Genomic DNA, 24,857 nt, shown 5'->3' on the forward strand with positions numbered 1-24,857 from the left:
CACAAAGTCTATCATCTAACCACACAGTTCCAGCAGAAAGACGTGACCCACATCAACAAGGTTGGTCGATACAAAGAGACCCAGAAATGATACAGATGAGAGAATCAGCAGACAAACACTTGAAAAGTTATAAATATGTCCAAAGACTCAGAAGAAGACATGAACATAATAAACAAACATGTAAACAACCAACATTCCCTGGATCTAACAGAGGCAAAGCACCGCCTAGAGACCAAAGTAGGACGGCACTGCTCCCCATACCAGGCAGGGCTGTCCTAGCCAGTATCTACTTTGCTACTTGTCCCACGAGGCTGTATGCTTCCCAGGTGTTTGGGTTTCTGTATTGTTGTCTTAACTGGAATAAAAATCATGTCTAGAAAACCTTAACTTCACAACTCTCTCTCCAAAGATCAAAAAAAAAAGGCACAATGGAGTCCAAACAACATACAGACTCTGAATGGATTCTGACATCAGCCACATAGGTCAGCTTTGTGAAAGCCAAGTCCTAAAAGCGTGCCAGGCCATCAGGACCAAAGGAAACACAAACTATGGGGCATCACCAAGAACGGCAAATGTGTCTTTTTTGTCGCTGCATCCCAGCCCTGCAAGAGTGCCTTGCCTGTTAAAGATGCTCAGACTTTCCCAAGGAACAAGTCTGCAACACCTTCTCGGACGGACGGCAACGAAGCTGTGACTGAGCTGGAGGAAAACACTCTCTGCAGCTCATGTGGGCACTGTCAGTGCAATTCTGCTCGCTCAGGAACAGGCACTTTGTAAACACTAACTCTTCTACATAAACGGCTTACTGCTCATGCTTGCACCAAGGCTGATGAGAACAGAGGTGACGTTTTTTTTAACCATACGGAACCTTCTGTTCTACTGTATAAGAGAATGCATTTTGTTTCAAGTGAGTTTAGTTAGTCATTGCTTGGGGAGAAACAAACCATCAGGCAAGTAACAAAATGTGAACTCCGTCTGTGCCCGCACCTCCCACTCCCCCACCCCTCAATCCTCAACGGTCCCGTCAGCCCATCCAGGCAGGAGCGTCTGGACACTCTCCCCAAGGGAGGGTGCCGGGAGGGGAGCACCTGCCAAGGCCTGACAGGTGAGGCTGACAGGTCGTCGTCAGGCACACCTTCAACGGGCCTCGTGACCCTTTCCCTTCTCCCACTGGCTGTATTCATTTCAGAAAAGGCCACTGAACTCTCAAATTACATGCTAAAATAACTTAACCACTGGACCGCCAGGGAAGTCCCGGGTTAAGACTCCACGCTCCCAATGCAGGGAGCACGGGTTCAATCCCTGGTTGGGGAACTAAAATCCCACAAGCCACACAGCACAGCTAAATGAACGAATGAATGAATGAACAAAATAAAATAACCCCCCAAATATCTAGAGGGAAAAGACAGAACAAAGGGTCCACGTATAAGCTTTCTCTTTCTACTCATTTTACCCCTAACTGATTCAAGATAAAGAACATGGCTTCTATCATCACATTCATAACCTAGTCCATCATGAGGAAAAAACTTTTTTAAATATTTATTTATCTATTTATTTGGCTGCACTGGGTCTCAGTTGCAGCATGTGGGATCTAGTTCCCTAACCAGGGATCAAACCCGGGCCCCCTGTGTTGGGAGCACGGAGTCTTAACCACTGGACCACCAGGGAAGTCCCATGAGGAAATTTTTATGTCTCAGAATTTACCATAGTGGAATCTGAACTGTAATGACCTTTAGGCAAAAGACTTTATAAGCAATTATCTGTTTTCCACAGCCCCGATTTGTTGTGAAATTCACAGAGTAAACAGCAAGCCAACCTTATCTACAGGGATAACATTAAATAAGCCTCAGACTCATAAAGTACTCACAAGATGTACATCCAAACCGGAGCCTGCCGAAGTAACTTACTTAAAACTCTCAGAGACTTTTCTCAGAAATCTCAATGACACTAATTCTTCAGGGACAGAGTTAATAACTGATTAAAACGGATAAGAAAACGAACATCAAAGAAGCACCTCAGCCTGCGTTCCTGGGGCCCAGGAACTGGAGAGGCGTTGAGTGGGGAGCGCTCCCCACCGGATGGGCCGGGATGGGACAGGACAGGACTAAGTGCTTGGCCTGGAGGCCTGGGGTGGATGCATTCTCAGAACTGGAGAGGGCTCCGGCGAATGCACTAGAACTTAATCAAGATCCATTTATTAGCCTTACTAAGGTGTAGTTTTTATATCAGAAAGCAGTGCATGCCTCTCTTCCAGAAGATGAACCAGTCCAAATGCCTGCAAGCCCGGCTATGCACGAGACGTCCATGCAGTTCAGGCAGTCAGCTCCCCTTCACAGACCCCATTTCAATCGGGAGGCTATTCTGAGCACAGGATTAGAAAAAAGAGAACCACACACTGTGGAGGGATGTTTCAGTCGTGCCGCAGTAGGCTGACACTGGCGAGGTATCACTCTTTCAGATTATCTTTTGAGCCCCAACACTGTCCCGGGTACAATAATGAACAAGAAAGACCAATGCCTGTCCTCGTGGAGCGTACGACTGTGGAACCATGAAACCAGGACTCCTTCCCTGGTAAGTCATCGGCTCTGACGGAGCTCGCTGGGGTGAGCGGAAACGAGCTGAAAGCATGCCGACCTGGCGCTGCTCCCTCAGCGTCCCTGGGCACGACTCACTTCACTCTGCAGTAGCTACTTTCTGTAACCACTGACACCTTCCGTTCTGTCTTCTTGTTTTCATCTCTCTGGTCACCAGATCTTGGGCCTGTGGGAGCCTCTCTCACTCAAATACAGGAGCCTTTTTCTGACTGCTCCACGCCAGGCACCACGTCGGTATTTTTACCTAGCTTCACACCACCTGCAGGAGCAGGAGTTCATCTCCAGCCTCACAGGTGAAGGCTGAGGGTGAAGCAGCTCAGAAACAAGGCCAAGTTGGAGGCGGCAGAGTGAGGACCAGGGGCAAGGTCCAGCGTCTCCATACCAGGCTGCCCGCCATTACCAGCTCTAAAGGTCTGTCATGGAATCCTGAGCCAGAGCCCCAGCGAGAGAGGAGGGGAGGCTGATGGCCATGCGGACACGTACCTGGTGAGCACAACGCCTCGGAGGTGGGTTGGGGATTTCGACTTTAGTCCAGGCGTCCTTCCTAATGTTGTAGACGTAGAGTTCATTATATACAAAAGTCTGCAGAAAGGAAGAGGTACTTTAGCATCACGAATGGTGCTTCCACACAAGCGACAGCAAGTGGAAGGTAGGATCTCAATCACTAGCTCTCCCCAGGAAACGTGTTTTCTAAGGCTGGTCCCTGGACCCTTCAGGGTGATGACACAATGACAAAGACCATCTCTGGACCGCCACACAGGGAAGGCGAACTCAGGATTTTGGAACTGTTTCATCTATAGCTCTGAAACCCAGGGCTTTCTGGTCTGCTCAAAACTAAAAATTACAGGTTTTACAATTTATCAATTGCTCTGCAATTTATCAGCACTTTCCCTATTCAAACACCTCTGGAAACCCATCATGAGGAAGAACAGCAGGGTACTGGCCCACCTCACGCAGGCGGTAAGAGGCGTGACCCTAAAGGTCCCTAAAGGACCCTGGTGGCTTGTCAAGGACCATGGCCCAGGCCAGTCCTGACATGCAGACACACAGGAGGGGAGTTCAAGGATCATGAATATCTGATATCAGCCTAAAATGAAGTTTCCTCTAAATGAGACCCATGAAAACTTGGAGGGAAAGAAGAAAATATATACGTAACTTTTTGGCCATTGAAATATTCACCTCCGAAAAGGATTAATTCTTCTTTCTCAGGATGAGCAGAGAGTGAGGCATTTAACCTGCAAGAGACACAAGCAGCAGCTCAACACAAAATCAAACCACGTGACGCCCAAACTGAGAGCTGTTCTCCTTTCCAGCAGAGGGCTTCACCACCAGGGACATGCCTGTCCTAAACTTCTGTGAAAGAGAAGCCTGGCACTGAGGACAGAAGCTGAGGCACCGCCCTTAAAAGCAGCCTCAGCGTCAAGACACTAACACCCCGGCTCAGTCTCCTACGAGGGCAGGGGCTACTCATACAGCGTTTGGCTGAAAATCAGCAGCAGCGGGAAGTCCAGGGGCTCCTATTCATGTGCCAATTTTCCAGACCTGTTCTGTTTTAAAGGTCTATCCTCTTAAATCACAATCTAAACTGTTCTAAGAAGTCCAGTATTGAAGCATTTCAATATACAACCCAGATCCCTTCCATCTAGAAAATGCAAATACTTTTCTACTTACTTCACACACGAGGACAAGGGAATAGCCATAAGGGAATTATAAGTAGGTCCTGACCATTGCAGCAGAAGGAATGAAGAGTATGGTGACTGAGAGGGAAAATACCCTTCTTGCAGAAACCCTTAGAGCGGCATTCCCAAAGGTGCCCTCCACCACGTTAATCCCACAGGACGCTTCTCAAAGAGCAAAGGGTTTCAAGGTCAGGGAAGTCTGGGAAATCTGAAAACTGTTTTTCTCCTGGGGATTTAATGTAGACAGAGACGTTCTATAGGCTGAGAAACTCTGCAGTCAAACCCTCAAGTCAAGATAGTGCACCCCTGGGCTCTGGTACAACCAAGCACCTCATCCTCACGTCCCCATTAAACTACCTCTGAGCCAAGACGTGGGGACGTACACACTTAAACTTGGTAACTTTCCTGGGTTTTCCCCCGTAATGCGATAGAGAGGTGGAGGTGAGAAGGTACTAAGGTTACCACCGAAACGTCTGCATCCCAGTAGATCTCAGCTCCAACTGCTCCCTTCTGCCAGGAAGCTTCCCAGCTGACCCATGGAACTGCCGATGTCTCACATCATATTGTGACATTACACCTGGCCTTTTTGGGCAGCATACTTTAGGAAAAATGTCATCCAAAAAAAGTCAACCCACATTCTAAGTGAATTCCCTCAGGGGTGCTGCACAGATAAAGCCTCAAAGGTCTCAAGGACTCATCTGCTTCAACAATTCAGATGAAAACGTCCGCCTACCGTGTGTGACTCTTATGCTTGGCCTCAACGATAACATGATAAATACAAGGAAAATAATAGCAGATTCCTAACGGAATTTAAGAGCCAAAGAATAAGAAGGATCTGCAACTTTGGGAGCAGTTGCAAAGTTGCTTGTGTCTGCTCAGGGGTAAGCACACTGCTCCCAACCCTGAACAGGTAATGATCGCATGCCGGGGGCGAAGTCGTGGGATTCGGGGCCATGCCCTGCACCCACTGAAGCAGAGGGGGCACTCTTACCACCTCCCTGCCTGACGTGCTAGACCAAGGCCTCCACTCAGGCCTGAGGGAAACAAAGCAAATCATTTCTCAACTGATCAAGACAGCCCCGGATGCTCGTGTAGTTAAGGCATTCCCCCTTCTCCAAAGGACACGGCATCTCCTTATCAAGGGTCACTCAGCCTCCCTGGGCTCCTAGCTTGATGCACTCCGTGTCCAGCCTCTGCTCTGCCAGGAGCAAGTGTAAGAACTATTGAGCCTGAATCCCTGGATCAAATTAGAGAACTGGCATTCCGGAGCCAAGGGGACGAGAAGAAAGGAGCAAGAAGCCAGTGAAAACCACAGCCTGGGGCTTCCCTGGTAGTGCAGTTGTTAAGAATCCACCTGCCAATGCAGGGGACACAGATTCGAGACCTGGTCCGGGAAGATCCCACATGCTACAGAGCAACTAAACCCGTGCGCCACCACTACTCAGCCTGCACTCTAGAGTCCGCGAGCCACAACTACTGAGCCCGCGAGGTGCAACTACTGGAGCCCACGCGCCTAGAGCCTGTGTTCGGCAACAAGAGAAGCCACCTTAATGAGAGGACTGCACACCGCAATGAAGAGTAGCCTCCACTCTCTGCAACTAGAGAAAGCCCGCGCATAGCAACGAAAACCCAATGCAGCCTAAAATTAATTAATTATTTTTTTAAAAAACAAAAGAAACCCCACAGCCTGCTCCTTCCACAGGGTCTCAAATCCTACAAAAGATGCTGGAGCTCCTCACATAAACTACAAACCCACCTAAAATGGCTAACAGACAGTTTACGCTTAATGGTCACACTTTTCACACGAGAATTTGAAAGCATTATGAACGAACACAGCAAAAAACTATCATGATTTTAAGTTTCGCACCGTGATGGGCCTTTAGAAACCTAAGAAGCAAGGAGAAGCTCACGGACTGCCCACAGACTGTCACCGGGTGGCGAGCAACCCAGCCCACACAACCACCCTGACTGGCAGAGCAGCTGAGCCAGGAGACCTCCTCACCGGGTTTCTCCACGACAATGAAGCTGAGCTGCCTCGCTCCCATTCTTCCTAAGCGGAAGTGAAAAAAAGGTTTTGTGGGAGCTGACCTGGCGGGTTTTCATGATGAAACTGTCCCAAGTGCCCGGTTACTTATGAAAACACAGTGCCTACTTCAAGCACTTTTCCAACCTATACCGGAAGACTTCAGGTCAGAAGCTACACTGGAGAGTCCGTGCTGCTTACCTTGGAGAAGGTGGGGAGCAGGGTGTCTCCACGATCCGAGTCTTTCTGGCATCGAGAGCCTGGAAGTGGGCTATGAGGGCTTCGAGGTCCTCCTGTAGACAGACAAGCCACCACATGTGAGACGTTTGCTTAAACCCCATCACGTGGCCAGATGCCTGGGCCAGCTTTCCCCAGCCCTCTGACCTGACCGGGGTCCAGTCACATCCGTGAATTACAACTTGTTTCTCCCATTTCAAACACACAGAACCTGACACATGCGCAAATGCTCAGGGCCTGACCTGCCCGCGCACGGCATGTGCATCATCTCCTTCCAAACTCTCACCCCGCCCCCCAAGACCTTCCTCTCAGACAAGCCCACCCAACTTCACGCCAACACCTTCAGCCAGCCCTGGAAACCCAGGCCTGGGCTACCGCACCAGCCTGCTTTGCTGTCTGCAGAGCGGGGTCTGATGTTTCCTTGTTCACTTATTTATTGTGTTGCCACCTCCCTCCCACCAACATAACAAAACATAAGCTCCAAAGGAACCAGACGTGTCGGTCTGCTTAGAACGGCGCCTGCGCGGTGGGCGCCCGACCTCTATCAGCTGCAGCCAATCCGTGTACGAAAGCCTCCACCTTCGCAGAAGGACCGCAGAAACCAATTTAGATGTTAAGGCGCCAATTTCCGTGCACAGCTGGGTAGCATTGGCACTCAGTCTTCCCGCCCTCAGTCCCTGCATTTACAGTAGTGCCGCCCACCCCGCAGTGATGCGTGATGTCTGTCACGGGAAAGTCTCCCATCCTTCTCTTCAATGCTCGGCCCAGCGCTTTGCTCATGCTGACACCTGGCATCTGTCCCCCCCATCCTTCCTCCCATCCCACCCCACCCCACCTCACACTACCCCGGCTCTCCTTCCCAGGCTCCACATTCTGCAGGGCCTGAAAGCAGGTCTTCCAGACCCTTCTCCCTCCCTCGCCTGCCTCACGTCCCACCCCACCTCCTCACTCTCCCAGCCGCACTGGCTTCCTCTCAGCTCCTTTCCTCAGAGCATCACACCCCCGGGCCTGAACAGCCACCTGCAACCCCGCCCCCACCGTGTGCACCCCCTTCACCTTCCCGAAGGCAGCCACTCTCTGGAACGGAGGGCTCATTACTCTCACACCATCTCTCTATACTTTTACTACACGTTATGTATCCCTAAACTACGTACGTTGTTGTTTTAGGTTTTTCAATTCCATGTAAATGTTATCGTACTGAACATTCCCCTGCAACTTGCTTTTCTGCTTAACACTGCTGAAAGAAAGCTCTGATGCCCTGAACCCGTTCGTCATCATGGTGGCGGAGCTACATGGCTTCTGCACCATCCAGCTGCTGCTGAACATCTGGGTCAACTCCAAAATGTTCTTTTTTACAAGAAATACTACCTCGGCCGTTCTAGTACCTGTCTTTGTGTAGCTGGGGGTAATTTTTCCAAAGTAAACCTTTAGGTGGGTAACTGCTAGGTTGTAGCTTCCACTTTTCTAGGTATTGACAAATTAGAACCCAACTGGCTCTACCAATTTTCACCTTCGCAGGAGTCCACAAAAACACCCATCATCCTGCTACTCCTACGTGTAATTCGGTACTCAAGATAAGTTCTGAACCGCTGCACCCTTACAGGAAGACGTGCGTGGAGAAGTGACTGCTGGGGCCTCGGTAAGCTCAGAGCTTCCAGTCCACTGTCACTCACCCGAGAAATTGTCTTCCTTAAAGGGAGAAGGGAAGACGGGAACAAGGTGGGAGGAAGGCGTGGCTGCGACGAGCAGCGGCAGGCCTGGAGGGAGAGCTGCTGTATCAGTCCTGGGGCGAGTGGCACTGACACCCACCTGGCTAGGCCGGCAGGAAGCATCAAACCCCGTCACGCGAGGGCAGGCACGAGCACGGTGTCTCTGGTTGGGAGCAGGCCTCGTCGACCCCTTAGTTAGCAGCACAGGCTCTGCCGTCGTGTAACTGAGCAGGACCCTATGAAGCCTTCCGGGAACAAGAAACCGCCCCCCTCCCCCCGCCGCCCCCCCCCCCCCGCCAACATGTCCTCTGCCTGCCTCTTGTCTGTAGAAAAACTTTAGTCTCCTAGGCCTTCCCGAGTTCCAAAGAATAAATTTAATCAGAGAAGGGAGAAAATGCAGAAAGAAGAAAAAGAGTCAAGGAGGACAAAATAATAATAGTTTGATCTTAAAGTCAAGGACCTTTAGTCCCTCCTCAACAGCTGCATTTGATAGTCTGCGCCATGTCCTGTGAGCTGTTTCGCAGATATGGAAACCCTCACCAGGTGGAAGAAGTTAACTGCGTGCTGCCACCGGAATGCAGACCCCAGACGGGCTGGAAACAGGTTAATGATGTTGACGCCCAATGACCTCACCACCAACCAACAAGAAGAATGTCCACAAGCTAATCACACAGCCCACAGCACCCCCTCCCTGACCCTGTCTTTAAAAATCTTCCCTAAAAGCCTTCAGGGAGGTCGGGTCTTTTGAGCACCAGCTGCCTGGACTCCTTACTGGGCACCTGCAATAAACCCCACAGTTTCTCTCACCACAACCCAGGGTCTGTAGGTTGGCTTTGCTGCGTGCAGGCAAGGGGACCCAACTTTGGTTCGGTGGCTGTCGGGTGACTCGCTTCAACCCCCACCTCCTCCACATCTCGCCAGTTAATCCAGCAGCCGCTCCCCATGCCCGCACGTTGAACAAATCTCACCAGATTAAAACAAGGTCCAGAAGCCAGGTAAGCTTCCCTCCTACCACTCTAAGGCAGCACTTCTCAAGCGGCTGAGCATCACAATCACGGGGCCGAGGGGCTGGGACAGGGCAGGTCTGGTAGCACAGGCAGCCTAGTCTGGGAAAGCCTCTGCAAGGTGACAGCAAGCTGAAAGATGAAAAGGAACCAGTGTAGAAGAATGTATTTGGGGTTGAGGTGCAGAAAGAAGGTGGCGTATCTGAGACACAGCACAGAGTTGTGTGGCTGGAGGGAAGTGAGCCCAGGTGATGTAGGTCTCCCCAGCAGGGTGAAGAGATGGAGCTTCAATAGGACAGTTTAGAAGGGGAGGAATCTGCGCGACAGCCACTTGCAGGTGTCAACCAGCTATCTGAGACATGAGTTCTGCACTGGGCAGAACTCCAAGTTGTCCCCCAAGACCACTCGCTTAGTCCCCCTGCCAAAAAATGATAGGAGACAGGGAGAGAAAAAGCTCAACCCCATTATTTGACAGATGAGGAAATGGAGACACGAATGCCTTAGGAAGAAAAGGGACAAGGGTATGTGGTTAAGAGCTCTGGATCAGGGACACCCGGTCAAATTCCAGCTCCAAGCCACCTCACAGCTGTGTGACCCTGAGCTGCGTGTAACCTGTTAGCTTCTGACTTCCTGTCAGATGGGGACGCCAAAGCTACCTAACTCAATTGGTTGTAAGAATTAAAGCCCAGAGAGCACAATGCCTGGCACGCAGCAAACACTCATTAACCACTATAAACCGCCCCGGGTTAGGGAGCCCGTGAACAACAGTCAATTAAGAGCAGAGAGCTCTCCTCTAAGCTCAGCACTTAAGCTCTCCTCTAAGCTCAGCACATGTGTACACACTTCTAAAGATAGAGAGAAAGAGGGGGAGAGAATAAGAGGGGGAGGGAGGGAGAAGGAGAGACAGAGACGGAGAGAGACACAGAGAACTGTTTTGGAACGCCCCACAGTTCCACTTACTTATTCCACTGACGCTCACTGCTCAGTGCTGCCGTGAGGATCACGTACCCTCTTTTAAAGCCGAGGGCTGAGGCTTGCAGAGGCGCGCCCGCTCAGTCGAGCCCCTCCCAGCGCCCAGCACAGGGGGCCCGGCTACGCACGAGACCCGGGACGAAGGAGGCCAGCCCGCCTTCCGGCCCCGCTCACCTCCTCCTTCCGCGAGCGCTTGGACACCTTCTTCTCCACCTTGGCGGCCGTCTTCTCCGCCCCGCGGCCCTTCTTCTCTTTCTTGCCCTTTTTGCCCATCGCGCCCGGTCAGAGGAGATGCCGGGACGCCTGCAAGTCTCGAGCGGCGCGCAGCGCGCAAAAAATACGTGCTAGGCGGCGCGCGGAAAGCGCGTCACTTCCGGTCCTCCCCCCCACAGCGCGCTTCCGAGAGCGTGAGCGTGAGCGTGAGCGTGGGCGTGAGCGTGGGCGGGGCGGGGCGGGGCGGGGCGGGGCGGGCGGGCCTCGGCCCGGGGATGGATGTTCTACTGGTTGTCTGTGCTCCGCCTTTGGAAATGGGTTTGAGGGCCTCGGGCTCTGGGTGGCGTCCGCCTGGAAGCAGTGGGGCCCCGTCCCCGTGCCGTCCGCCCTCAGCTCGGAGACCTCCTCCCGGGGACTCGACACCTGCTGTTTCCGCCGCCACCGGGCCCGGGCCTGAAGGCTGGCTTCAGTTTCTGCCGTGTTTACGCATATTGCTTAGTGCGTGCACATTGCACAGTGACCCAGTTGGGTGACTTGGTAAATGAGCCGCGTTTTGTCAGCGCGAACCCTTGTACGAGTCAAATGATTGCTGTGCCTTCGTTCCCCATAGAGACGCTTATGCACTTAAAGGATTCGCAGACCCTGAGCACCAGATATTGTTAGGGGCTGAGGGTACTGTGCTCAGCAAGAAAAACAGCCCTGCCAGTCCGCCTTCTAGGTGACTCCTTAAGTGTCCTGTGTGAGGCGACTTGTTTCTCCATGATCGAGCAGGGCTGATGACACCCCCTCCAAGAGCAGTCAGTGTTCCAAGTCTGGGAAGCCAAACCGCCCGCTAGCATTTGACTCAAACGACTTAGTAAATGGGAAAAACCACAGGTAGAACGTGGAATGCTACGGTTTGGACAGAGCAGAGTGAAAACGCTTCTCATTGCTTAGAAGATGTCATCTTTGGACTTGTGATCAAGGAAACAGGACAAATTAAGGACAAGCACAAGCAAACATTTGGCAAAGGGAAGGCATAAATCAGGAAATAATCTCCTTTCCTACTTTGTGGGTGAACCGCCCCAAGGCTCAGCCTTAAAGAAATTGAGACAGGCTGAGACCTGGGACCTTTTGGTGCAGTGCTTGCACCTGGACAAATCTCGTCCAAACAAAATACAAAGAAACTAAGGGATTTAAAATAACTGCATGAAAAACAACAACAACAAAAAACTGCATGCATGTGGCAGTTGGGGCAAACTATGAACAAGATACAAAAAGACCAAAGACCCAACTGCCACTTCTGAGGAGTCAGGAAGCAAAGCACAGGTACTGCAAATGATCCCTCTACTCAGCACCGCCAAGGTGGGGGGGGCAGACCACCCAAGCCACTGTTGGGGACCAACCCGTGGACCCGCCTCTGCCCTCACCCCATGTAAGGTACAAGCTCGCCCCCCCCACCCCCATCCCCCATCAGGGGGCGAGCAAAGGATCCTGCTACTTGGTTTCGCTCCCTCGTGCTGCAGCACAAGTCCCAATAAAGCCTTGCCTGAATTTCTTCTCTGGCCTCTTATCAATTTCTATTGATTAAGGAGTCCAAGAATCCTAATCGGTAACAAAATCAACTTAGATCCAATCAACTTACTAATCTCTGAGCAGCCAGGGAGGAATGCTTTTTCAGCCAACTCCAAGCCTTGTCCATTAACCTAGTCTTTCAGAAGAAAAATAGGGCTTCCCTGGTGGCGCAGTAGATAAGAATCCTCCTGCCGATGAAGTGGACATGGGTTTGAGCCCTGGTCCGGGAAGATCCCACATGCAGCGGAGAAACTAAGCCCGTGCGCCACAACTACTGAGCCTGCGCTTTAGAGCCCTTGAGCCACAACTACTGAAGCCCGTGCGCCTAGAGCCCGTGCTCTGCAACAAGAGAAGCCACCACAAGGAGAAGCCCACACACCACAGCAAAGAGTAGCCCCGCCCGCCACAAGTAGAGAAAGCCCACGCACAGCAACGAAGACCCAACGCAGCTAAAAATAAATTTAAAAATTAAATCTTTAGGGTTTCCCTGGTGGCGCAGTGGTTGAGAGTCCGCCTGCCGATGCAGGGGACGTGGGTTTGTGTCCCGGTCCGGGAGGATCCCACGTGCCGCGGAGCGGCTGGGCCCGTGAGCCATGGCCGCTGAGCCTGTGCGTGCGGAGCCTGTGAGAGGCCCCAACAGTGAGAGGCCCGCGTACAGGAAAAAAAAATAAATAAATCTTTAAAAAAAAAGAAGAAAAATAAAATTTGGGGAACTACGGGGGGTGGGGAGGATGGGGAGGTGGAATAGGATTCAGGCTGCCGCCGTCCCCAGCACCGATTGTAGGAGAATGTGAGAACACGTGAGATGATAGAGAAAAGAACCAGCTAGAAGCCAATTGGAAGGGAGCAGCAGAATTTCACAGTACCCTGGCCCCTGAACCTGCAGACAAAATCGCCTTCAACAATGAGCTACAAATGGCGAAAGCCTCACTAGTGCTCCTCAAAAACCGTTACTTTCCCTCTAGTGCAATATGACTAAGAGCCTAAGTGTAAAGGATGCCTAATCCTTTTACACTTTTCTGAGAATACTGGGTAACCTGGAGGCAACACACTTGAAGTAAGATGGCCCTTCAGTCACAGCGCATCTGTCTGCAACACATTACACTGGTCGCCTCTTAAGAGCTACGGAAGGGGGAGCCTATGCCCTGCTGAAGATTTGGAAGGATCTGATAGATGGAGGATTTTGTACTTTTATTATCTGAAAGAATCTTGAAGCTCAGTTGGAAGGCTCTTGGAATTAATAGTGTCATGGTGATTTACGTGAGGTTGAAACTCTCATTACCAAGAAAGAATAGAACACTTAAAATGAGATCAGAATCCTAAAATAGTAGAAAGATGAAGTACACGGTCCTATTTTAGTGAAATTCACGTTTTTGAAACTTTAATGAATAATCTTAAATCTAATATATCATTAACATTTAGAGTGTACCTTTTGTGTGGTCAGGCGCCCTCTGCTGTCTTCAAGTTGAAATCTAGAAGAGAAAAAAATATTAACAATGCACCTAACATCTAATTACCCTCACCACAAATAATCAGTGTAATTGGAGAGATCTCCCAAGTATGCTATAGATGCAGTGGGTCTTTGTACTTTCCCACCTGGAAAGTGATCATATTAAACCCGCCCACCTACTACACAGAACCCTTGAGAGAATCAAGTGAAATTTAAAAAGCTTAGAAAACTAAAAAGCAAAATACAAATTTAAGAGATTCTCTGTGCTGCAAAGTGGGGTCGCGGTTTTGAACTGGCTGACGATCATTTCATTTAACAACATGAATTGGTTACCACAACGCGGGGATGTTGTACCGGGACACATGAGACAGAAAACAGAAGACCCAGCCACCAGCTTCAAGGAGGTTTTCTTCTAATGAGATCAACATGATGACATTCCTCAAATGCTCTGTGAAATGAAGCAGGGAATAAGTACAGAAGGAGAGGATGTGGGGAGAAAGGGAAGAGGGAAGGCAAGGGAGGGAGTGACATCAAAACGTTTGTTTCATGTATTTTGTCCAGTTTAATAGACATCTGAGGGGAAAGGGGGAAACCCAGTCTCTCTGCTCCATCGTGGCTGAAAGCAAACCTTTCTCCTCTTTGGGGTCAAAGTGTGCCGTTTAATTTCCAAACACTTGGAGATCTTTCTGTTATTTATTTCTAATCCAATTCATTGATTTGAGGGATCTCAGAACTCAGTGCTCTCCATGTCCCTTTAATTCTGCTTCAGCTGCATCCTACAAATTTTAATATGTTATTTTGATTTTCATTCAGTTCAAGACACTTCCTGATTCCCTTTTTGATTTCTTCTTTGACCCTTGGGCTACTTAGAAGTGTGTTATTTCGTTTCCAGATATTTGGAGATTTTCTAAAGATCTTTCTGGAGAGTAATATTTTTTCTCCACCTGCTTTTGCGGGTTTTTCCTTCATCTTAGTTTCACTAAGATATGTTTAGATATTTATTTCTTTGTATTCACTTTGCTTGGGAATTGCTGGTCCTCGTGAGGCTGTGTGTGGTGGCCTTACAGGTCTGGGATTTCTCTGTCATCCTCTCTTCAGAGGACGCTGTTGCCCCCTCGTCTCTCTCTTCTGGGTCTCTTAACCTCTCTTCTCCATTTTCCCTCTGTTTGTCCCTCTATGCTGCATTCTAGATAATTCCTCCTGGTTTATCTGCTGGTTCATGGATTCTTTGCTCAGCCCCATCACATCTGTCTCACTTGTCCATATAATCTTTTATTATGATGAGTAATTTTCAGAGGTTCAATTTTTCTCAAATCTGCTGGATCACTTTTATAGCTTTCAGTTCCCTGAAGATGTTTTCAAGCTGGTCTTGTCCTTAAATAATGTATGTTCATCAGTCTGTGCTGCAGTGACGCTGCTCGCATCTTTGAAGAACTGCTTGTGAATAACCTTTGAAAGATTTCAGCGAAAGCATCTTTTTCCCAAGGGTAATTGCTTTTGCTTCTGCCAGACAGCCTCGGACACTGCCAGCTCATGACATCCTGAGTCCAGTTTAGTGTCTTAAGTTTCTTTTGGACAACCCAGGTGATGTACATTGAGGCGGAGAATCCAAGGAAAGCCTGGATGTGGTTACAGTATCTCAGGGACCTTGCCTTCCCACATAGCCCGCTCGGCACTGGGGTGACTTTCTCCGTTCCCGGCGTTCTGGGCAGCAGGCTTACTTCTGCTGCTCCCTCATCCTCAGGCACAGCTCTGGGACCTCAGCTTCATCTGCAGGGAGTGGCCCTGTGGCCCCCATCTGGGACAGCCGTGGATTTGCTGAGCTTTCTCCTTGCCCTTCGAGGCTGTCAAACCCAAGTCAAACATGGCAACTTGCCCATGCCGGAAGCAGAAGCCGTCTCAGAGCCCAGCCTCTACTCAGTTTTCTTTCTGTACGTACCTCCCGTTAGGTTCCGATTTGGTGATTCTCTACTCCTTGTGACCCTTCTGATGCCTTTAAGAAGACTCATTTCAACATTTATCCATCCTTTTGTAGTTTGAATGGGAGGACTGGTCCAGATAACTTAGTCTACCATATTACAGCACTGCTTCAGTCTTTACATGGTATTTTTCAGTGTGTCATTAATACACTAACTTTTAAAATTCGGAAAATACAGGGACAGCCTGTCTTTCTTCGCTCCCACGCACATCCACGCTTAGCATGGGGGGGAGTTTCCTGCTGACTGATTTTAAGCAAAGATCTGTGTTGTAGTTTCACTCATCTGCTTGGCTCACACGTGCAGGGTTTCTTCATCCTTGCCGTCGCCCCATCTTCTTTATCACCCATCTCGGAGCCAACACGTGAGGATCAGGGACATTCTGTAAGTCATCAGAGGCCAAAACTGGGGAGGGGGAAACGCCAAAACCTAGATAATAGTGCAGGAAATGCAACAAAAGACAGAGCCATGCTGGGTATGTTAACTGCAAACTCGAAACGGACCTGTAACATCACAGCGAGTCAGGGAACAGGTTGTGATGAAGCCAACGACCTTGCGTGCCGCCCTGTGAGCCTGCAACTGCTCATCTGTTTCCCGGCCACTGTGTCCCCTAAGCCTACCCAAACGCAGCCCAAAGCCAGCTCTCCTGCACGCAGATTCCGAGGCACCAGCCTAGAGAACACGCAGCGTGCGAAACTGCAAATCTGTCCCCAAGGTTAAATTTGTTTTTAAAAAGGTAAAACTCCTTGCCCAAATAGTTGGAGATATTGGTGATTCTTTAAGTTGATTTTTTTTTTTTTTTTTTTTTTGTGGTACACGGGCCTCTCACTGTTGTGGCCTCTCCCGTTGCGGAGCACAGGCTCCGGACACGCAGGCTCAGCGGCCATGGCTTACGGGCCCAGCCACTCCGCGGCATGTGGGATCTTCCCGGACCGGGGCACAAACCCGTGTCCCCTGCATCGGCAGGCGGACTCTCAACCACTGCGCCACCAGGGAAGCCCTAAGTTGAGTTTTTAAATCCCCATAATATCACTCTTTTGAGCATCTGGCCCTTTAATCCTGCCTGACCCAGGAACCAGCTCGGTTTTCAAGCCTGATCATCTCACAGTCAACAACGTATGCTCAGGGTTCACAGCCATAGCCCCTTAAATTCCAGCTGCCTGGCTTTGAAAATAGATCGCACGGCACCAAACGTTCTAATTCTCCAGAAGGGCTGTTCTCTCGCCTCTTCCAGAGAGGCTCTGACCTCAGGCCATCTGGAGGGGGCCAGGTGTTAACCCTTCACGGAAACGCAGTTCTGAAACCTAGGTTCTGGGCAGAGACCTAACCACATCTTCCTATCCTTGGCCATTAACTGCGTCATTCATGAATGATGCAATTAATCTAAAACATGTGAAATGCAACAAAGACTTCTCATCAAAACCTGAGAGTTCTACGTTGTTACAAAGCACTCAAAGACCGGACTGGAGAATTGGTTAAGTGGTGCCCAGTATTTCAAAGGCATGCCAGGAATAATGTTCATGTTATCTGATTTCCAAGTAAGTCAAGATTTTCCCATGAACGCATTTCCTGGAACGGTCCCCAGGATACGCTAGGAGCTTACCGCTTTATAGTTATCCATGTGCTGTGTCTCTCCTCCGCTAGGTGTCAGTCTCCCTCAGGCTGTATCTTATTCACCTTTGTATCCCCAGGACAAAAATGTTGCACTATTTGCTAAATGTTAATAAATTATGAATAAACAGTGAATGAATCAAAGCCCCCACATGACACCACGACTTGACGCAGAGAAGGTCTGTCCAGCATGGTCAGAGGAGGGGAATGTTTGAGCTGCTCAAACATTTCACAGCAATGTCCTGTATGTGGATCATTCATCCCCAAAGACTAAGAACCACACACGTGGGAAATCAAAACTCAAGGGAGATAAAAATGAAGATCTAGAAAGATCTATTAGAGGAACACAGGACCAGTGAATAAATGCACAGTTGACACATTTTGAATAAGATGCCTGTCCTATCTTCCCTGTGAAGCAGCTTTGATTGCAGGTTTGATCCTCTCATAGCAAACTGTTCAACTCTAAGGGGTTTGGGGTAGGCTCTCACCCCGATTCCTGTCTCACACTTGCTGTTTTTCCTTCCTCCCTTCTCTTGACTGAAAGGAAAAGGCATAGCGTAAAAGTTGTCAGTTAAGTTGATTCGGGGACCTTCCTGAGGACTATATACCCTTCTCAGAAGAGGTAAGGGAGAAGCCAGGATATATAGGAATTCGTGTAATCAAGCATGAAAAGATTACTGCTAATCACAAAGAACGGACATCTCAAGTTAATGATTTTAGTGTGCTTTTCTATGTGTGGAAAGATGCAAGAATCTGGGGTCATTGAAACTTTTCCTTAGACATGTAACTTCACTATCTAGGGGGTCTGTATCCAAGGCACAGAGTGCTTCCTGGTTTTTTTCCATCCTGAATTCCCCTCACTGTTGGTGGGCGACTACAGGGGCCCAAGGCTCGATACTTGTAGCCGTGGAGTGGCGGGCAACTTTTTTTCCTTACTCTCCCTTCCTCCCTTCTTTCTCTCTTTCTCTTTCTTTCTCTCTCCATCCTCCGCCCCCCTTCCTTTCTTAGTGTTTCTCCTTCTGGCCTGAGAAGGAAGGCCTGGGGTGGACAGAGGGGAATTCTGCCCCGATGGGCCCCGGAAACACTGTCAACGTTGAGAGGTAAAAAAAAAAGTAGGTTATTCCGGGGAATGGGTGGAAGCTGATCAAAGGCAAAATCGTGACGCCGGTGAAATTGCTCTGACGCTGTGCAAGGCCTTCATGCTGTGCTGCCACCGGACCCTCCCAGGCGGGGCTCCACTCCTACGCCTTAACACCCCATCCAAATGTCTTACCTCCCGGTCTCTCAGATAACCTCTCTCGAGGATGACAGCATTAACTAGTGATTTTATAAGTAACGCAGATGCTCCACATCACACGTCATCAGGGAATTGCAAGTTAAAACAGCCAGGAGACGCCTCCACACACCCATCAGAACGCCCGAAACCCAGAACGCTGACAATACCAAATGCTGGTGAGGACCTGGGGCATATGTTTACACGAGTCATGTAAGGGAAGACTTTTCCTCTACCTTCTAGGTTCTTCTGCCTGGTCTATGAAGTGGATGGGCATGGGACAGATTAACGGGAGAAAAATCAAAGATTAATAACACGTGTACATGGGAGAGATCCAGAAAGGCTGAGTAACTCACCAAAATGGCCGAAACCCTCGCCCTAAATACCATTTGCAGCTAAACACAAACGAGGATGGTGAGTGCAGTGGTTTGGGACTTCAAAGGGGAGGAAGGTCATTCACGTGGAGATGTTTGGTAAATATCTGTTTGCTGGGCCGGGCAGAGACAATGGGACGCTGAGTGGACTCTGATCTCCACGCCTGGCCCATATTCTTTGCAGACACATCGGGTGATAGCTCTATTCTGGGAACAAGCCCTCTGTCTAAATCCTTCGGGCAGTGGGAGGAAGGTCAAAGTTTCTTCCCGAAGTCTTTTGGTGTCTTGATTGTTCTCAGCTTGAAATAATTTGCAGGCCAGAGACATTTTGGGTGTCTCTGGCCTGCAAATTTTGTTCCCCTACAGTAATGTATTTAATGTTACCCTCGATTCATCCAAAAAACGTAGCAAGCCTGTAAGAGCAGTGCTACAGCAGGTGGGGTCTCGGGAGCCAATGCCCACCTCCCAGAAAGTAGGTTTAGGGGGTGCTCTCTCTGGGACACGGATATGAAACTGCAGGCTCTCGAGTGGGTGGCATGCAAGGCTCATGGTCACTACAACCTGCTCACCGACCCATTGCTGTGCATTTGACGTTAATGGTTGCTTCCTGGCTGGCAGAAGACCCCGTCTTCCTGGGATACCTCTGAGATACCCCAATAAAGATGAGGAAACATCTGTCACAGGCTGGGCCGCCTAGCAGGGGCTCTACCCACAGGCACATGGGAAATGTTCACATTAGTATATGTTTAATAATAATAATAAAAGAACAAGAAAAAGAGAGAGAGAAAACCCAGTCACCAGACTTACCTCTTTAAAAATTACCAGGTACTGGGACTTCCCTGGCAGTCCAGTGGTTAAGACTCCACGCTTCCACCACAAGCGGCACAGGTTCGATCCCTGGTCGGGGAGCTAAGATCCCACGTGCTGCACCGTGCAACCAAAAAAAAAAAGGAAATTACCAGGTACTATGTGAACTGGGCATCCTCCCCCTGCCCTGACCCCTCCCCACTTCTGACCCTTGACACGGAGGAGGCATCGAAGGGTCTGCTGTCAGCATTACTTGGTGATAAAATAATGACTTGGTGACAATATTCTTAAAGGCAGAAAGGGGTGTCTCGTTTTGTCTTAGCATCAGGCCACTTTGGTCCGAGTGGCCAGGGCAGGGCAGGCTGAGTACCTTCTGGCTTTTGCTGAGACAGAGCCGACCGGACCCTCTCCTGGGCCGAGGACGGAAGGACGCAGACTGGGGAATCTGGGCTCAGCAAGGGCAGACGGAGCTCCCTTAGGGTTGAGGAGCAGCCCCATGGTCCTAGTGGACCACCGGAACCCATAGCCGGGAGCCAGGCCCAGGGCCACGGGGCTGTGGACACAGTCCGCACAGGGAGAAAGGGGCCTGAGGGGTGAGCTCACCCTACCCCACACACCCTCATGACCCCCAGCCAGGAACGCGCCCGTGGGGTGGGGAGGGCCTGGGTCACCCCGGACGGGACGGACAAGCCTTGGTGTCCCCAGGCTCCCGTGGGGGGATGCAGACAGCATGGAAGCCGGGAGAAGCACGGAGGCAGCAATATGGGAACTGGCCACCAGAGGTCAGCCTTTCCCCACAGACGGCCGCAGGCCATGTGACACTGACCTTGCATCATCCCCGCATGGCGTCCGGGAGGAGGGCCTGGGACTCACCACTGCCAGGGCTGAGCCCGCAGGAAAGCCCCCGGCACTGGAAGTAGGAGCAGCCACGGCTCTCCGTGGCACGGACTGTGCCCCCTGCGCCTGTCACACTGGAGGTTGGCTGGTCCCCAGGCAGGGAGCCAAGAGGGGCCGGGACGGGAGGCTGGGAAAAGTAGCTCTTCGAACTAACTTAACTCCCTGATGAATAACGTGTTAGGCGCTGCGTTGGTTTTTGGTTTTTCGAGGGTTTTTTTGGCCGCGCCGCGTGGTTTGCAGGATGTTAGTTCCCCGAACAGGGATCGAACCTGGACCCCCGGCATTGGCATTGGAAGCTCAGAGTCCTAACCATTGGACTGCCAGGGAAGTCCCAGAAGCTGCTTTTTAAAGAGCAGCTTCGGTGCAGGCTTTGTGATCGTTTTGTAGGATGAACCGAGGGAGGACCAGGCTTGCCAGCCTTCAGATAGGACACCTGGGCAGGCACAGCCGGAGCGCTGGGGCCCCAGAGGAGTCGGCCAGGCTTTCCTAATCCGGAAAGATGACGGGGGTGTGGGGGGGTGATGTCTGGGAAAAGGGTTGTTTGCAATCCCTGGCGGCACAGTCACCCAGTGTCTTCAGATGTCTTTGGAAACCTGTAAATTACTGTTTGCTCAATCGTTGGGCACAGGAAGAATCCTCCCTCCTGCCTGCCAGGTGAGGACAGCAGTACCAAGGGCTCACGTGGAGGCCAACTGTTTGTTCTTAAAATCTCAACGTTCAACACTGTCATCTCCGATGATGATGATGACGTCATCTCCGTCATCAACGTGTCGGAAAGAACTAGAGCCGACCCACCTCTGTGCTTCCTGCAGTCAGACCCACGCGGCTCTCTCCACCGGGTTTATAATGGGCTCTCCGGCCTCACCCTCTGCCCTCTGCCCCTGCACCTGCCCCCGCACCTGCCCTCTCCCCTCCCGCGCCTTACTATTGCTTTCACCTTTGGCTCCTTTTTTTTTTTTTAAATCAGATACTTTTCCTTTGGAATACTTTTAGATTTGCAAAAAAGTTGCAAAGATAGTTCCGAGTTTTTGTGTGTTCATCTTCCAGGGCATGGTAAGTCGGTCAAAATGGAGAAACCAACACGGGAACATGCCTGTTAGCTAAACTGCAGACGTTATTTGGACTTGGCTGGTGTCCTCACTGAGAAGTGGAGTATTTTCTGCCATATCAGTAAACAAAGGATGTCAGTCGTCAGCGCTTGCAGCCACTGCCAGTGGTGAGCCGTTGAGGGAACTCCGGAAGGAGAAGAATACCTGCCACCTAGCGGCCATCAGACTGCAGCCACTCCCCACGGTGAGCCCTGGGGAAACTCAGGACGTGAAAACTGCGGATACTGGCCCCAGAGAGCTGAGGTGCATATCAAAGGAATGAGTTCAGTGAGCCCAGACTCTTGCATCTTCCCATACATAGAAAAGCGCTAAATTCCTTTAACTTGAGATACCTGGTTTTCCTTTCATTAACAATAATCTTTGGACGTTCAGACTACCTGCCTTTCGTTGCAAAACTTCTATATAATCTGGCTCTACCCGCCCTCGCCTCCTGGGAGCAGTTCTCTCAGGGTTACTTGTGATGCTGCCTCCTGGGCTTGAAGTCCTAAAACTTCCCGCCGAATAAAACATAACTCTCAACTTTTAGGTTGTGAATACTTTTTTAAGTCGACACCACTAATATCCTTTGTCTGGTGCCATTCAGGATCCCATGCACGTCACAACGTTGCATTTAGATGCAGCTCACTTCTCAGAGTGCGGACTGCAAAGCACCCCTGCCCACCTGGTGTGGCTCCCACCCAGAAGGCCCCACCTGCTGCTCTTGGGAGAAACGCCCTGAGTGGAAGTGTCCGGCTGTCTCTGAAATGTCTTTGGGCTACAATGGAGACCTTCCTTTTTTTTTTTTTTTTTTTTGCGGTACGCGGGCCTCTCACTGTTGTGGCCTCTCCCGTTGCGGAGTACAGGCTCCGGACGCGCAGGCTCAGCGGCCATGGCTCACGGGCCCAGCTGCTCCAGGTGCTCCCGGACCGGGGCACGAACCCGCGTCCCCTGCATCGGCAGGCAGACTCTCAACCACTGCGCCACCAGGGAAGCCCTGGAAGGCCTTCCTTTGGCCTCTCCCCATCCAGCCTCCACAATGGCTGTCCTCCGTCCCTTTGGGGTACCCTCTGTCCTCACCGCTCCCGTCGCCTTGCTCTCGAGATTCTATCAGTCATTCACTACTTAGTATATACCCCGGGCTTTGCTCAGCACTGTTCACTGCTGAGCTGTGAAGATTCAGAGTTCTCTGGGGTGGGAATCGTCTAGAATCTTGGGTGCCATTAGGGATTAAAGGTTTTTTTGAGAGTCCCATTACTTAGAGAGTTCCCCTCACTCCTGTGATTGTGGCCCTTTCTGCCCCTTCCCCACCCATGCCTGGAATAGCACAGATCCTCGTGCTGTGTTTCACTGATGCCCACCCCGCCCCCCAGAGTTTCCCCCGAACCTCATAGCTGAAGCACCGACACAGGACATCATTTAAGACTCACGTCCATGCAGCGAGATGAGGTCTTTACTCGAAAAAAAAGGAAGGGAATCTGTAAGAGAATCTTGCCGAGGCCGGGCCCTCCTCCACCACTGGTCTCCCGGTAACCAGGTAACCAGGATACCTTCCTCCAGCTGCCCAAGGTCATGGAGTTCCACTCAGAAAACCAAAACAAACCCCTAGGTAAGGGATGCAAAGATCAAAATGTCCCCACCGTGCACCAAAGGGAACACTGAGTTACCTGTTCCTCCCGCTCAGGGGCCGCGGGCCACAGGGAGCCGGGAGTGTTAGTGATTTCCTCCATGGGACGATCCTTATTTCATGTGATTGTCAAACGAGGCCAAAGCCAGGGGTCTGAGGAGCACTGGTTTTCTGAATCAGTGACCACAGTAAAAGCTGCAGTGACCTTGCGGGGCCGCATAACTGAGCAGAGTTCTGAGTCGCTCACCCGGAGCCGCTCGGCCCTTCAGGCCAGAACTGGAGAAGGTGGACAGTGTCTTACCCAGGTCCCGGTCTTTCTGCAGTGGCCGCTAAACAAGGTTGGGCTGGGAGAGCTCGTGGCCCCTGCACACCCGGGAGGGCGGAGCTTGGGGAGGCGGTTGAGGCTGAGGCGCTGAGTCCTGTGCCCCGCACCGGGCAGTGGCTCCACCTGCGAGCTCCGTACCCATGGTTGTGCCCTCTCCCTGCTCCCCCCCAGGCCCGAGCTACAGTTCACTCCACATGCACTGCCCAAATTAGTCTTCCCCCTTCCCCTTCCCCCCGTGTTGGCCTTGCAGAATACCCCTGGGTTGATTCTGCGAATCTGGGAACATCCAGGAACAGCACAAAGAGAAGCCACTGGGGCCGCAGCCATGCAGCCAGGACCAGGGATCTGCTGCCCTCGTCCAGGCCCCGAGCCCCGGGCTACAGGGGCCTCTCGGCCCAGGAGTTTTCTGTACCTGGGACAGGCCGGGAGTACGGTGACACCCACTCCAGCCCCTCCGGCTCCCGTTGAGCTGTGCCCTGGCTCAGTGACCGTCCCTTTCCCTGGTTCCCCATGGCTACCCCACATCCACTTCCACCTCCATCTACTCAGGACAATGATACCAGAACAAACGCCCTCTCACCATGCAGCAGTGGCCTCAGATGTTACCCCCAACCTAGGACTTCCCTGGTGGCGCAGTGGTTAAGAATCCACCTGCCGATGCAGGGGACGCGGGTTCAAGCCCTGGTCCAGGAAGATCCCACATGCCGCGGAGCGACGAAGCCCGTGGGCCACAACTACTGAGCCTGCGCTCTAGAGCCCGCGAGCCACAACTACTGAGCCCACGCGCTGTAACTACTGAAGTCCGCGTGCCTAGAGCTTGTGCTCCGCAACAAGAGAAGCCACCACAATGAGAAACTCACGCACCGCAACAAAGAGTAGCCCCCGTTTGTGGCAACTAGAGAAAGCCCGCGCGCAGCAACGAGGAACCAACGCAGCCAAAAATAAAAATAAATAAATTTATTTAAAAAAAAAAAGAAGTCACCCCCAACCTAGAGAGAGAATAAACCTGGGTGACTGTACCAGGTGTAGGACCGTGGTACAGGAAGTCCATGCAGGGCAGGGTGAGCAGGGACTCTGGACCCGCTGCTTGATTTTGCTGTGAACCTATAACTGCTCCAAACAATAAAGGCTATTGTTTTAAAAAGCCAACACACTACTACATATAAAATAGATAACCAGCGAGAACCTACTGTATAGCACAGGGAACTCTACTCAATATTTTGTAATAACCTACAAGGGAAAAGAATCCGAAAGAATATATAGATATAAAGATATAGTTTAAAAAGCCAGCCTCTGGCTTGGCCAACCCCATTCCCTCCGTGAGCTCACTAGGGGATTAGGAGTCTCAAGGACACCTGGGATGATGGAATTAGAATATCCCTGAATTAATTTGTCCCACATTCTTTGTTTCCTTTTGAATTTTAAAACATTTCTCCTTCTCACCTTC

The 24,857-nt window shown here is 50.9% G+C and overlaps 1 protein-coding gene and 1 long non-coding RNA gene across 5 annotated transcripts in view; one reads left to right on the forward strand and one right to left on the reverse strand.

Annotated features, from left to right (window-relative positions):
• Positions 1-10,553, reverse strand: part of KLHDC4 (kelch domain containing 4) — a 55,497-nt gene extending 44,944 nt beyond the window's left edge. For 2 of the 4 annotated variants that reach the window (XM_060130267.1, XM_060130268.1), the window contains exons 1-5: positions 10,393-10,533; positions 9,211-9,378; positions 6,498-6,589; positions 3,774-3,829; positions 3,078-3,176 (exon numbers count right to left, since the gene is read on the reverse strand). Coding sequence is in view for 2 of the 4 variants with exons in the window: in XM_060130265.1 (XP_059986248.1) it covers positions 3,078-3,176; positions 3,751-3,829; positions 6,498-6,589; positions 10,393-10,491 (369 nt within the window). In the remaining 2 variants the exon portion in view is untranslated. Of the gene's footprint in view, positions 1-3,077; positions 3,177-3,749; positions 3,830-6,497; positions 6,590-9,210; positions 9,379-10,392 lie in introns of all 4 variants that reach the window. The other 2 variants (XM_060130266.1, XM_060130265.1) reach the window with 2 other exon arrangements.
• A 9,762-nt stretch (positions 10,554-20,315) lies between these two features.
• LOC132509973 (uncharacterized) lies at positions 20,316-22,005 on the forward strand. The gene is made up of 2 exons (XR_009537187.1): positions 20,316-20,453; positions 21,421-22,005. It is a non-coding gene; the product is annotated as an uncharacterized LOC132509973 (long non-coding RNA).
• The last annotated feature ends 2,852 nt before the right edge of the window (positions 22,006-24,857 follow it).

This window comes from Lagenorhynchus albirostris, chromosome 19 (genome assembly GCF_949774975.1).
Source record: "Lagenorhynchus albirostris chromosome 19, mLagAlb1.1, whole genome shotgun sequence".
NCBI classification, from domain to species: domain Eukaryota; kingdom Metazoa; phylum Chordata; class Mammalia; order Artiodactyla; family Delphinidae; genus Lagenorhynchus; species Lagenorhynchus albirostris.